The following is a 13,441-nucleotide window of genomic DNA, read 5'->3' on the forward strand; positions in this document are numbered from 1 at the left end:
TTTTCGGTCGACTATATTTTAAGTTCGATCAACCCAATTGCCAAGTTCGGTCGACCAAGAAGATTTTGAACTGAAAGCTTGATTGACTGACACAGGGCAATTTCCGAACCCTTCGAGGTTCGATCGACTACATCTGAACTTTGATATGCTATTCTTATGATTCGGTCGACTCAATAAAAAATGAACTGGAAGTTTGGTCGACTGAGCTGTTGAGGGGCAGACATGTGTGAGTTCAGTCTACTGAGAAAAATACGTTAAAAAAGAATACATCCAACCAAGTGAAGTAAAATTGTTGACTTCCACCCGGTTTAGTTGACTGAGGCAATTTACACTGCCTAGGTTTGGTCGACTGAATTTGTCGTCAATCCTAAATTTAGCCCAAATAAAGACATAAGTTAAATCCCTATAAATGTGAGTTATTAACCTAAATTCTTGAGAGATTCCTACAATCATTCTATGGTCTTTTTGAGCTTATGCAATCTATCATGCAAGACATGCAATTATAATATAAACCAAATTTAAAAACCAAAAACAATACAATGAAAAACTTCTTCTTCTTTCTTTTGCTCTTCAGATTTCCATAGATTATGCTAGGAGTATGTGTTCGTTAAGGTCTTTTTGGCAGCCACATCACTTTCATGTGTGTGTTCTGAATGATTAACCTATTCAAGTACTTAGGCACACACATTAGTAATATGCAGTTTGTTATTATCAAAATCGATGATCGGACTCAAAAAGTCAATATGAAGCCTCAAGCTGCGTTTTTAGACCGTGCAGTATTGTCCGGTTGATGTTCTCCACCTGTCCGTTACTTTGTAGATGTGCAACAAATGTGAATGAAAGTTTTATGCTCAGGTCGGCATAAAAATTCTTGAAGTGGTCATTGTCGAACTGCCACTCGTGGTCTGTAACTATAGCCGCAGGGATGCCGAACTTGCAGACTACTGAAGCCCATATAAACTTGGTAATGTTACGCTCTGTTATGTAGGCCAAGACTTCTACTTCTACCCACTTAGTGAAATAGTCTGTAGTCACTAATAAGAATTTTCATTGCCCTATCACTCGTGGTAGTGGTCCGAGGATATCCAGTCCCCATTGGGCAAAGGGACAAGGACTCGTCAAGGGGGAGAGAACACTAGCCAGTAGGTGTGGTATGCTCGCGCACCTCTAGCATCTGTCTCATCGTTTGACCATCTTGATCGCTTCTTTCCTCATAGTGGGCCAATAGAATCCTTGTTGCAGAGCCTTGTGAGCTAAGGCTCTACCCAGGTGATTCCCACATACCCCTTCATGTATCTTTTTTAACACATACTCTCATTCTTTGTTGCATAGGCATCGCAGGTATGGCAATGTCAAGGATCGTCTGTACAACTTCTAATTTATGAGTATGTACCTGTTCAAATACATTCTGTCTGAGGCCCTCCTCAAACTTTCTCGCCTTCTTCTCCTTATCTGGTGCTAAATATGGGGCAAACCATGATAGCTTAATAAACCGGGCTGCGTACTGCTGCACCATCATCTGCCCTTGAGTCAGGTGTAGGAACTCTGCTGCCTTCGCGCTTCGTACAATAGTAGGGAAATATCACTTGAAAACCAATTCCTTTAACGTACCCCACGTCACCGGCATAGGATCCGGTCTCTGCTCCTCAATCAACCTCGCTGATCTCCACCAGCGTTTTGCTTTTCCGATCAGCTTGAATGTTGCAAATGACACCTTCTGTTCATCTGTACATGGGAGCACTACTTGTATGTCCTCAACGTCCTGACCCAATTCTCAGCCACTATCGGGTCTACTCTTCCAGCAAAGGATGGGGGTGTCATACGCGTAAATTGCTCGATTATGCAATTCCACTCCCCCAAACTGCTGGCCATCTCAGCCATTACCTGCTAAGTGACACTGTGCAATACTGCGTCGGAATCTCTGCCTCCCATACTAGAAAGTCCTACTCCATCACCCCTAACATTCGTGTCACTACTCCCAAGGTCCATATTGAAAAGGAAACAATCAATCTCAGAATTCCGTCATTATCACACAATTGATATATTCATCAGACTATAACTTATAAAACATCTTTCTAAAATCATCTATTTTATTATTCTCAGTTCTCATTTAGAATTCAGTCCTACCACCCAAAACAAAACCCAGTGATAGTATCCATGGTTTTCCTGGAATCGTCACCCCAGGAAAAACACAAAAACAACCACGGAACCCCTGTTTGCAGGTCGCAAGACAGAACCCTAAATACTAATCTCATCCTCTAACAACAACTAGCTTATATCTCATCAATATTCATTCCTATACTCTAGTATGGTATGACCGTTATATTCGGTACCCACCCCAAGCCGGGTCATGCTTAAATGGTGTCAAGGAGGTGATGTGGCCGATATGTTATGTATGCTAATATGTGGAAAATAAATGGTAATAAAAATCGGGGTGTCACAATACTGCGTTGGAATCTCTGCCTCCCATACTAGAAGGTCCTACTCCATCACCCCTAGCATTCGTGTCATTGCTCCCAAGGTCCATACTGAAAAGGACACAGTCAATCTCAGAATTCCATCATTATCACACAATTAATATATTCATCAGACTATAACTTATAAAACATCTTTCTAAAATCATTTAATTTTATTATTCTCAATTCTCATTTAGAAGTCAATCCTACCACCCAAAACAAAACCCAGTGATAGTATCCATGGTTTTCCTGGAATCGTCACCCTAGGAAAAACACAAAAACAACCACAGAACCCCTATTTGCAGGTCACAAGACAAAACCCTAAATACTAATCAATATGCATTCCTATACTCTAGTATTATATTTCGTTGTTTACTAAAGTCTGCAGAACCTAGCAAACCTAGACTCTGATACCAAATTGTGACACCCCGATTTTTATTACCATTTATTTTCCATATATTAGCATACATAACATATCGGCCACATCACCTCCCTGACACCATTTAAGCATGACCCGACCCGGGGTGGGTACCGGACAAAATGGTCATACCAGTATTCCTATCAGCGAAAGTCACAAAATATATATATACATCACACTGAATACACATACTAGAGTGTCAACCATCCAGAACTTTATACATCAACATACATCCCAAAATAACAAAACTCTGGGGGAATCATTCATCCTTAGTTTACACACTCACCTTGTATGTCAGGATACCAGCTCTATTCTTATTTGGGAGCTCTATCACCGGCTCGATCTCAATTTTTTGAAATATTTAAATGATTGGGTGAGACACATCTCAGTAAGACAGAATAAATTATTTATAGTGTGTGGCAATATGAGATTCATTGTTTCATAGCATATAACATATCAGTGATAGTATCTTCTGAGAAAATATATCATTTCCATAATCATAATCATATAGATATAAAACACAAGCTTTCATAAGCTTTTACTTCCATTTCCAAAATCATTCATTCATAATCCAAGTTTACCTACGAAGTTCCTAAGAATAGGGAAACTCACTTGCCCATACAAATAGCTTCCCTCTGCCCTGAAATCGTTTACAACCTAACCCAATTAACCTAGGTTCAGCTACAACTGATACTTATCAGAGCACTCACCTTACTCAGTAAGCCCTCAGGCGATGTGTCTTACTTCGCTTTAATTATTTATTAAATCACACAATATCATTTCTTGTTTTCATTTCATTTCCATATTCCCACTTCTTTTCCATTTCCATATTTAGCACATGAGTATCCTCGATAATCCATACACCCATGTCTGTAACTCACGACTGCCCTGAGGATTTTCCTACACATCATGCCTCCTCCCATGGTCAAGGTTGTGTGACTCGAAGGCTGGATCTAATCGCAGTTGGCTGACTTGATTAGATTAAGTAATACCATATACTTGTCTATAGTAACAAATGGCTTGCCTTATATCCTGGTCCGAAATCCAGGGGGCAATATACAACCCTGCTCTGGTCCATTCGTACTGCCTTGCCATATGCTCCACGAGTTTGTGTGGTTGCACTTTTTATTCGCTAGCATCAGTACTGTGCTCGATATCATAACCCATCGCTGGGGTTTACATATTCATTCCATCAAGGTTCTCTTTTCCACTATTTCATTTTTCTCATATTAGCATTTTCAAATTTAATATTCATTGTAGTTGTTAGTTGCAATGTTCACATTTCAATATTCCTAGTAAATTCACACTTCTCTACTAATAAATTCTCAGTATTTCAATACCAGTTTCCTTTCATAACAATATGCATATATATGAAAATATATTACATATCACATGTTTCATCATTTCCAGTATGCACATATCAATATTTCATACTTTTAATGTTTTCATAAAAATCATTTCCATACATCCTTTTATCCCATTTCATTATTATCCAAAAATCGCAATTAACATTTCATCATTTTCATATGATCATATGCCACAAAAATTTTATTTATTAATCATATCATAATAATTTTAGGGAAAATACCATAATTCATTTCACATATAATTCACCCAGTATTTCATAAAAACACCTACTATAATTTATTCCCCTTACTTGTCTTACTGAGATACTCACAACAACACTCAATTCTGACAATCCTCGGTATTCCCAACTCAAAAGCCTAAAAATCATATTTTTACCAAATCTATCAACTCATTTCCCACAACATTCAATGAGACCCCAAAATAATTTTCATAAAACACTTCCTAGGTCCCTAATAATCCAAATAAATCATTAAACTCCAAAATATTCAACTTACCCTAGTTTTGGGATGGTTCCCAAGTTGGCCTAACCAACAAACTACTCCAACAGACTTGAAGAGAATCTTCCCAGGAGTAGCGTGGCGGCTTCCGATTGTTGATTCAGGCTTTAACAAAGCCGGAATTCTAGAGAGAAGGTGAGAGGGGCGAATTTCTTGAGAGAGAGAGAGAGAGAAAGAGAGTTGCATGCGCTTTATTTCTCGCTAAAAATGTGGTTTGAGCCTATTTATAGAGTGTTGTCCATGTGGCCTCGTCGACGAGCCACGACTCCTCATGAGTCTAGGAAGGTAGTTCGTTGACGAGCCTGAATGTCCTGAAATCACCCCTCTCGGTAACTCTTCGTCGACGAGCATTATGCGTTCGTCGATGAGAACTTGCTGAGCCCCTTAGGAAAAATCATTTTTCTCTCTTTTCCTTTATTATTTATTTGCTATAATCATTCGAGTCTCTACACTTTATCTGAAAGTGTGGCTGCACTACTATAACTGTATAACAATGGTAACGTGCTCTCTGTGAATCTCTGGTTCATCAAGGTTCTGATACTATATCATACTATTTATAAATACTACCTTGTTACCATGATTTTGTATAAACTATAATACCATGATTCTGTATAAATCTGTAATATCATGGTTCTATATAAATCTATAATATCATGGTTTTGTAAAATCTGTAATACTATGAATCTGTATAAAATTGTATATCATGGTTCTGAATAAACTGTAATTCCATGGCTCTGTAAAATATTGTATATAAACTCTATATTTAAAACTATCATTTCTCATGCCACACAATTTAAGTGTTATTCATAATATAATTGAGAAAAAAATGTATTTTCCCTGTTGTTTGGGATAAACTATAATTCTCTACTGTAAAATAACAATATGCTCATCTCTAGGGTTTATCAGAATCCCAAATACCAGGCTTTTCCCAAAATACATACATATACGTAAAACTATAATTTTCATACCCATAACTTCTATACTATATAATCCTATAATCGCATGCTATACTTTAATCAATGCAATTTTCTAAAATAACTGATGTCACTTATTCCGCTTACTTGTTTCTTGGAGCTATGACTGCAGGGAACTCAAAACCGTGCCTGCGGCGCTCACACAAATCCTGTATCCAAATATACTAATTTAATCAACTCAACCCCAAAATATTTACCTTTTTAATACTCTTAAGCCCATGTTCTTTAAATCATTAATTAAACATGAAAAACAACTTCCTTGCCTCAGGTTTGGAGTGATGCGTGAGAAGTTTGAACAGCGAAATCTCTCCGGCTAAACAGCGGAGAATCGTAGCAGGGAACCCAAAATCATGTTAATCCTTCCATTCGGGCTGAATCCGGGCAAAAATTGAAGAGAGGGAGTATGGAGGCCGCAACCCTAAGAGAGAGAGAAAGGGGAGAGTTTAATTTTAACAATTAAAAATGACTTAAATCCCTTTATATAAGGTTGCTGGCGTAGGGGAAATCGTTGACGATTTCCTTGGAATCGTCGACGGTTTGGTTTTTTAAGTAAACCATTTCTATTGTTTTACCTTTACCTGACCACAATAACTCAAAACCGTTGATGATTTTCCTCGGCTTGATGAAACCATTGACGGTTTGGTACTTAAAATACTCTCGGTAGTTGTAACCGTCGACGGTTTTCTGAGATAGCATCAAATCGTTGACGGTTTGGACCCTGTGCCAAACCAACTCTTTTATTTCCTTTATTATTTCATTAATTACTATTTTTTGGGTCTCTACACCAGGGTTCAAAATGAAGTTGTTTTGTCAAAAATTTTAATTTGAAAATGCTTAAGTGGAATGGCATTATTTCAGCGCAACAAAAAATAGTAGGGGAGAGAGAAAAACCCTAAAATATATGAGTTTTCTTGATTTTTGTTCAAAAACTTAAATCCTCTTGAAAATATCTGAACCATTTTAGACCACCCTAAACCACTAAAATGGATAAAATAGGGCAAAAAAATGCCTCGACATGGAAAGAATTGGGTGGAACGAGGGGGATAACTAAGGTTTGTTTTTGGACACACTATCTAGAATTAGCTTGAATAGAATTTAGTATTGATATTTAATTTTTTCAAATGAGCATCTAATTCTATTTCTTGTTTGATTTCTACTAGGCTGACCATGTTAGTTTTGATTTATTAGAAAGAAAAATTACCCAAGATGTTAGGGCAAGTTGCCCTACCTTACACTTTTTGCTTTTGGATAAAAGACATTGACCTCCCTTGAGGTTTGACAGCAAGACACTGACCTCCCATGATATTTCAAATATTCTAGGGACCTCTCTTGAGGTTTTGAGAAATCCAGGAACCTCCCCTTGAGGTTTGCCAAAAGGATATAAATCTCCCCTTGTATTTTGTAAAAAAACAAGTCTTTTAAGGGCGATTTATGTCTTTTTGACAAGGATCCCTTTATCATTCTATATAAATAGGTTCAAGGGAGGTTTATGGTGTTGAAACCATAGGGGAGGTTAATGGAATTTTTGAAACCTCAGGGGAGGTTCTTGTCTTTTTGCCAAACCTTAGGGGAGATCAGTGTAAATCCTTTGTTTTATGGCCATAGTTTTTAGTCTTTTATATTTCTACATGATGTTATATATGTTGATCTTTCTTCAAAAAGAAAAAAAGAAGTTTTTTTGAAGAGATAGGTTTTTGTGTTATTTTGCAAGCTAAAGGAGAAATTGAAAAAGATGTAACACATAAAGTTAAAACAAGTTGGCCAAAAGGAGAAGTCCTTGGATTAGTTGTGTGATCATAGAGTGCTCTTACAATTAAATAGAAAGTTGTAGAGTACAACTATAAGACTAGTTATGTTATATAAATCAATATGTTGGGTAAGTAAGAAACAATATTTCCAAAAGTAAAAGAAATTAAAATAGGAATGTTAAGATGAATGAACAATTAATGCTAAAGGAGAGTGAACATATTCATAATAAGTTAAGCATACCATTTGTTAAAGACAAGGGAAGGTGGTTGAGATGGTTTGGAACCCACAATACGTACCAAATAATACATCAATGAGGAGAAGGGATGCAAGTCAACATAAAATAATTTGCAATGAGATCGTAAATAAAGATTTGAGATCGAAAGAGATCACTCAAGATTGTATAAATTGATAGATGAGGATTCATGTAATTGGTCCCACTTAGTGGGATTTAAGGTTTGGTTTATTCGTGCTAAGTTTTTTTTTTTTTTTTCCTCGTGTAGTTATTATTATTGTTATTATAAAAAATACAAAAAATACATATAAAAAAAAGTAGAAATCAAAATGATAACTACTATAAAACCAAAAACCAAAATCAAAATATAATAATAAATTAAAAAAATTGAAATTCAAAAAAAGAAGCAGGAATTAAACAAAAAAGCAGAAAAATGTAGAGAAAGGAAACTTCTCCATAAGGGAAAAAGAAAAGTTAAAAGAAAATATTAGAGATGAAGAAATAAACAGGATCAAGAGCAATGATATTCAAGGAATAAATTTAGAAAAATAATAAAAATAGATTTAATTTTTGTCTTCTTTTGCATCTGCAAGATGCAGATTGTATGCGGGCTCCGTTCGCTGCGTTTTGAAGCATCGGATTAATCTATTTTTGTAAATCATGCTAAAAATCCATTTAAAAGGGAAAAAATGGGATGCATAAAGAATGGACGCCAGCGTCAACGCCACGTTTTGAGCCACTGGTGAATAAAGTAAAAGATCCTCTAACGGCTACAATGTATAGACCTTTTTAAACAGGAGGGGATGATCCAACGGCTCTACTGTTCCTCATTAATTATTATCATTTTTTCAGTCTCTTTATACCAACGGTCAAAAACCAGCCATTTAAATTTCCAAATCCATTCTTCGTTCTGATTTGAAACTAGCCGTTACAACCAGAAGACAAGAAATCTCCCAGATCTTCCAAGTCTGGCGAAAATCTTCTCTCAAGTCTCAAAATCTCCCAATTCCCTCATTAAATATTTCAAGATTCTTTTGCGACCCCAGTCATCTCCCCCGATTCTCTTTCCCTTTTCGTATTCCCACCAAGCCACGAATTCTTCTGAGAAATCCATGGCTACATCTTCACACAGGTCTCCTTCCCCGCATGTAGGTAGACCAAACCCTAATTCAAGAACCCAAGAAAATAGCAGCGACGCTAGAAAGAGTTTCTCCGGAAACCCAGCTACAAGGCCTTCTTCGATTGTTGCACACCCAAGAGGCTTCAACCCCACCACTCCCGCTAACAGTCCTTCAGGTTCGACAATCTTTCACGTATTCCTCTTCATTTTTAAGATTTCCCCACTTGATTGGTTGCTACAGGAATTTTAGAGTTTTACTGAAACTATATGCATAAGATATGGCCTCCCAGTTTATTCTTTTATTTTATTTAAATTTCTTAGCCACTAGATGGAGCATTGAATTTTTGCCCCGCCTCTGGGTTTTTAATATTTGTTGTTTCTCTTTGCAGATTTTGGGCGAAAAAATCCCGTTTACAAGGAAAGCCTGGCATCGTTACGGGATTATGAGCAGAAAGAGAACGAGAAAGATTCGAATCTGAAACCTGCGCGTCTAAAGCCACCTGCTGCTTTGAAGGGCACAAAGAATTTTATGTCTCCAACAATTTCTGCGGCTTCCAAGTTTACCCCATCGCCGAGAAAGAAAATCTTGACGGAGAGAAACGAGCCTGTTCGAACGCCTGTTTCATTCTCTGATGGAAAGAGCCCATTTAGTTCCACTAACCTGTTGAATGTTGCAGACGATTCTGATCCGATGGCATACCCGAGTTTGAATCAAATGAAGAATGAAGCTTCATCTGACTCCACAGCTACAGAGTCTTTGAATCAAATGAAGAATGAAGCTTCATCTGACTCCACAGTTACAGAGTCTGGCCACTGGGAAGCATCCATATCGGAAGGCTCAAAACAACAAATAATCCTCAATTCCAAGATACCACTGAGTTCCCAAAATGCCTCTGAATCCTTGACTAAGACTATAACTATCGAATCTAACAGCGTTGATGCTAGTCCGATGTCTGTACTTCCTTGTTCACCATCAACACCATCCCTTGCTGTATTAGCCCCTCTTGATGCCGATCCTTCTCTTCCTCCTTATGATCCCAAGACTAACTACCTTTCACCAAGGCCTCGGTTCCTTCACTATAGACCTAACCCACGGATTGAGGCTTATCTCAACAAGGAAAGAGAGGTTGGCATGGGAGAAGGGGGCCAGCTCGGGGATCACCTCACTTCTTTTGAATGCTTTTCAGATACAGAAAACAGTGAAGAGACTGAATCTGATGATTCCCAGAAAGAATATGAGGATGTAGTTTCTCCTGTGGAAGCAACCAAAGAAGAAGAAGAAGAAGAAGAAGACGACGACGTTCATTTGCCTAAAGATGTTTCTGAACCAAGGTCCATGGCAACCCCCAAATCTGAGGATGTTTCTGAACTGAAGTCCATTCCAACCAACCCGTCACCCGTCAAGAGGATTATTGAAGCAAAATGCACACCTAAGCCTAAGCCATACTTCCTTGTGGGATCAAAATCCATTGGTCTGCTTTTAATCCTTGTAATTGCTTGTTTATCCGTCTCAAACACTGATTCTCCTGTCATCAGCTACTCCACTTATAGAGCTCAGACATCTGAAGTGTATCGCTCATCAGTTGCCAAATTCGCAGAAGCAAATTTTGTTGGGTTAGCACAGACTTTCCAGGTTTGGTTAGCTCAAAATGTTCGGTTCTTGTCAGCCTACTCTGTATCTTACGTCTCCAAGTTCATTCTTATTTTGAGCCATGCAGACAAATTGGGTCCTCTGCATTACGGTAATTTGACTGCCTTGCACAAGGATTTTTCGGTTGATGATTTCATTGTTGTTGATAATAGTCACAATAGAGGGATGGATGACGAGGGTGAGCAAAGTGAGTTGCGAGCTATAGAGGAGGTAGAGGTTGGAATAGGTCCACATAATAAGTTGGGACCTGTAAAGAAAGTGGTAGGGGTTGGAATGGGGGGGCAAAATGAGTTGAGGCCTGTAAGGGAGAACAAGTTTGAAATGGGTTTAATGGAAGAGCAAGACCATCAAGTGATTGATGATGTCAATACTGAAGAGGCTTCAGCACATGGCAACCTGGAAAAACACTGCACTTTGGGATTTGATGAAGTGCATTCAATTCTACATGACGAAGTAAGCAAACCTGATTATCCAGAAGCAGAACAGACTGAAGAAGATAATGCAATTATGTGGTTCGTTGATTTTCACATGGATAAGGAGCTGCAAAATAACATTGACTTCGTGAATGAGCCAGTTCTGGCATCAGAGGCTTTAAAAATCAGCTCTGAAATGTCCGAGGCAGCAGAAGTCCAGGGTGGAAGTGATCTCAATCCTGGGGCTAAAATAGAGCCCATCAAAGAAGAGGCCGGTGCTGAAATTGCAAAATCAGATGATGTTTCGTTTGGTGGCTCTCAAAGCTCTGAAATGTTCGAGGCAGCAGAAATTCAGGGTGAAAATGATCTCATATCTGGAGCTAAAACCGAGTCCATTGCAAAAGATGCTGATTATGAAATCTCAAAATTAGATTATGTTTCATTTGGTGGCTCTCAAAGCTCTGAAATGTTCGAGGCAGCAAAAGTCCAGGGTGAAAATGATCTCAATTCTGCAACTAAAACAAAGTCCATTGCAGAAGATTATCTTTCATTTGGTGGCTCTCAAAGCTTAGTAACAGTAGATGCTACCATGGATGGGTCAGAAGATAGACATTCGAACGTGCAGAACATGTTTGGAATCTTTCTCGTTATCCTGACTCTTGCGGTGGCTTCAGCCATGTTGCATACGAAAAAAGCAAAAAAGTCTACCACAAATGCTCCCATCCCGATGGATCAACAACTGGCTAAGAAATCGATATCAAGCTCAGTATCACCCGAAGTCGAGCAAACAAATCAAGAGAGGCGTTCTTCTGAAAATTGGCCTACTGAAGTTGATATTGTTGCAGAGTCATGTCCCTCAGATGAGATGAGTTCTTTTCAGAAGAGCTCATCCCATAGCATAAGAGATGAGGCTCAAAGCTGGCATGATAGGAAGCCTGGGAGGAACTATAAAAGAGAATCCCTTGCTTCTTCAGACTACTCATTAGATTCACTTTCCTATGGCAGTTTTACCACGTATGAGAAAATTCCCTACAAGCATGTGAGTATCTGACATCTGTTCTACCTTTTATTAGAAAATTTTTTTGAAGTGCTAATTTACATGGCATTTTTTCTTATATTTCCTGAATTGGGTTGTTTGTTTTTTCAGGGTGAAGAGGAAACAGTAACTCCAGTTAGGCGTTCTAGCAGAATTAGAAAGCAGGTCACCTCTCCGTGACAAAGACTGTCTGTCTTTGTCTTCAGTCACTCTCGGCTGTGGCTCTACATTTCCATGATGTGACTGGCAGCTTGTGTTTGGACAGTTCACAATTCCATTAGTTGGAATTTGACACCTTGTTTTTAGGTCTTTGTCTTCAGCGTTCAGCCACTCTCGGCTGTGGCTCTACATTTCCATGATGTGACTGGCAGCTGTGTTTGGACAGTTCAACTCCATTAGTTGGAATTTGAACACCTTGTTTTTTTAGACAGTTGTAGTTTTTTGAACAGCTTGTTTTAGGCAGTTCAGTTTCAATTGGCAGTAATTTGAACAGAATTGTTTAGGCATTCCATTGATTATAACCAATCTCCATTGCTATGTGACTTGCAGATTATTGCCATCCAAAGCATGCTCTTTCTGACATTTTCTGAATCTTTTAATTTTACATAGTAGTCCATCCTGATTTTTCATACAATTTTTTTTTTTTATAAACAATAATCAATAAATCAATCATTTACCACTTCGCAAACTCTGATACCGTATCAACATAACTCGACCCGAAATAGGGTACCGGGTAATGAGTCTATCTTATACAAACAAACCTAACAGTGCAAGTCAATATTTTACAAACCATCCAAGATACAAATAACCATCCATACACATCCCAAAAATCCATAACATACTCTAGGGGATTACGTAAACATCCCCAACACAAAATGCTTACCCTGTCTATCAGGGTATTATTAGCTCCCCTCTATCTTGGAACTCTGATCTATTACGACTCCCTAAAATATTTAAATATTTAGGTGATGTCACGCCCTCAACCCGCGGATGAGTCCCAGGTGTGAATATAACCTAACCTGTCTCTGTATCAATTAAAACATACTACACTGAATGAGGGTCCGACCCCGTGGGGTACACCACGTACACCCTATACACAATCGCGTACATATCCATACTAATCAAATACGCAGCGAAATTGTTCTTTCTATACATACATCATGTCATACCAGAGTCTATACATAACAGGAAATATATATCCCAAAATACAAAACATACTCCGGGTGTCTACAAAACCCCACACTAACAATCCGGTTACAAAACTCGTACCTACTCAGGCACCAAACGTAGCTAAATGACACCCCTGCTTCCGGACGCTAGGATGCTAGTTTCGGCTACTCGAAAGACCTGAAAAACAATTGCATATTCGGGGTGAGACACCTCTCAGTAAGGACTAAAGCAGGTTATATCAGTGTGTGGCATACGAGTGTTATTTCAGTGTAAAACATAACACAATATAATACAGTACAATACAGCTCAATACAATTCCAGTATTTTTTACAAATCCATTCCAGTACATACGATACC

General features: G+C 38.3%; 1 protein-coding gene across 1 annotated transcript; it reads left to right on the forward strand.

Moving 5' to 3' along the window:
- The first annotated feature begins 8,616 nt into the window (after positions 1-8,616).
- On the forward strand, positions 8,617-12,473 carry LOC131164963 (uncharacterized). The gene is made up of 3 exons (XM_058122531.1): positions 8,617-8,990; positions 9,204-11,917; positions 12,026-12,473. Exons 1-3 carry the CDS (start codon positions 8,807-8,809, stop codon positions 12,092-12,094), a joined length of 2,967 nt encoding a protein of 988 aa, XP_057978514.1. The 5' UTR covers positions 8,617-8,806; the 3' UTR covers positions 12,095-12,473.
- Positions 12,474-13,441: the final 968 nt, after the last annotated feature.

The sequence above is a fragment of the Malania oleifera genome, chromosome 9 (genome assembly GCF_029873635.1).
Source record: "Malania oleifera isolate guangnan ecotype guangnan chromosome 9, ASM2987363v1, whole genome shotgun sequence".
In the NCBI taxonomy this organism is placed as follows: Eukaryota; Viridiplantae; Streptophyta; class Magnoliopsida; order Santalales; family Ximeniaceae; genus Malania; species Malania oleifera.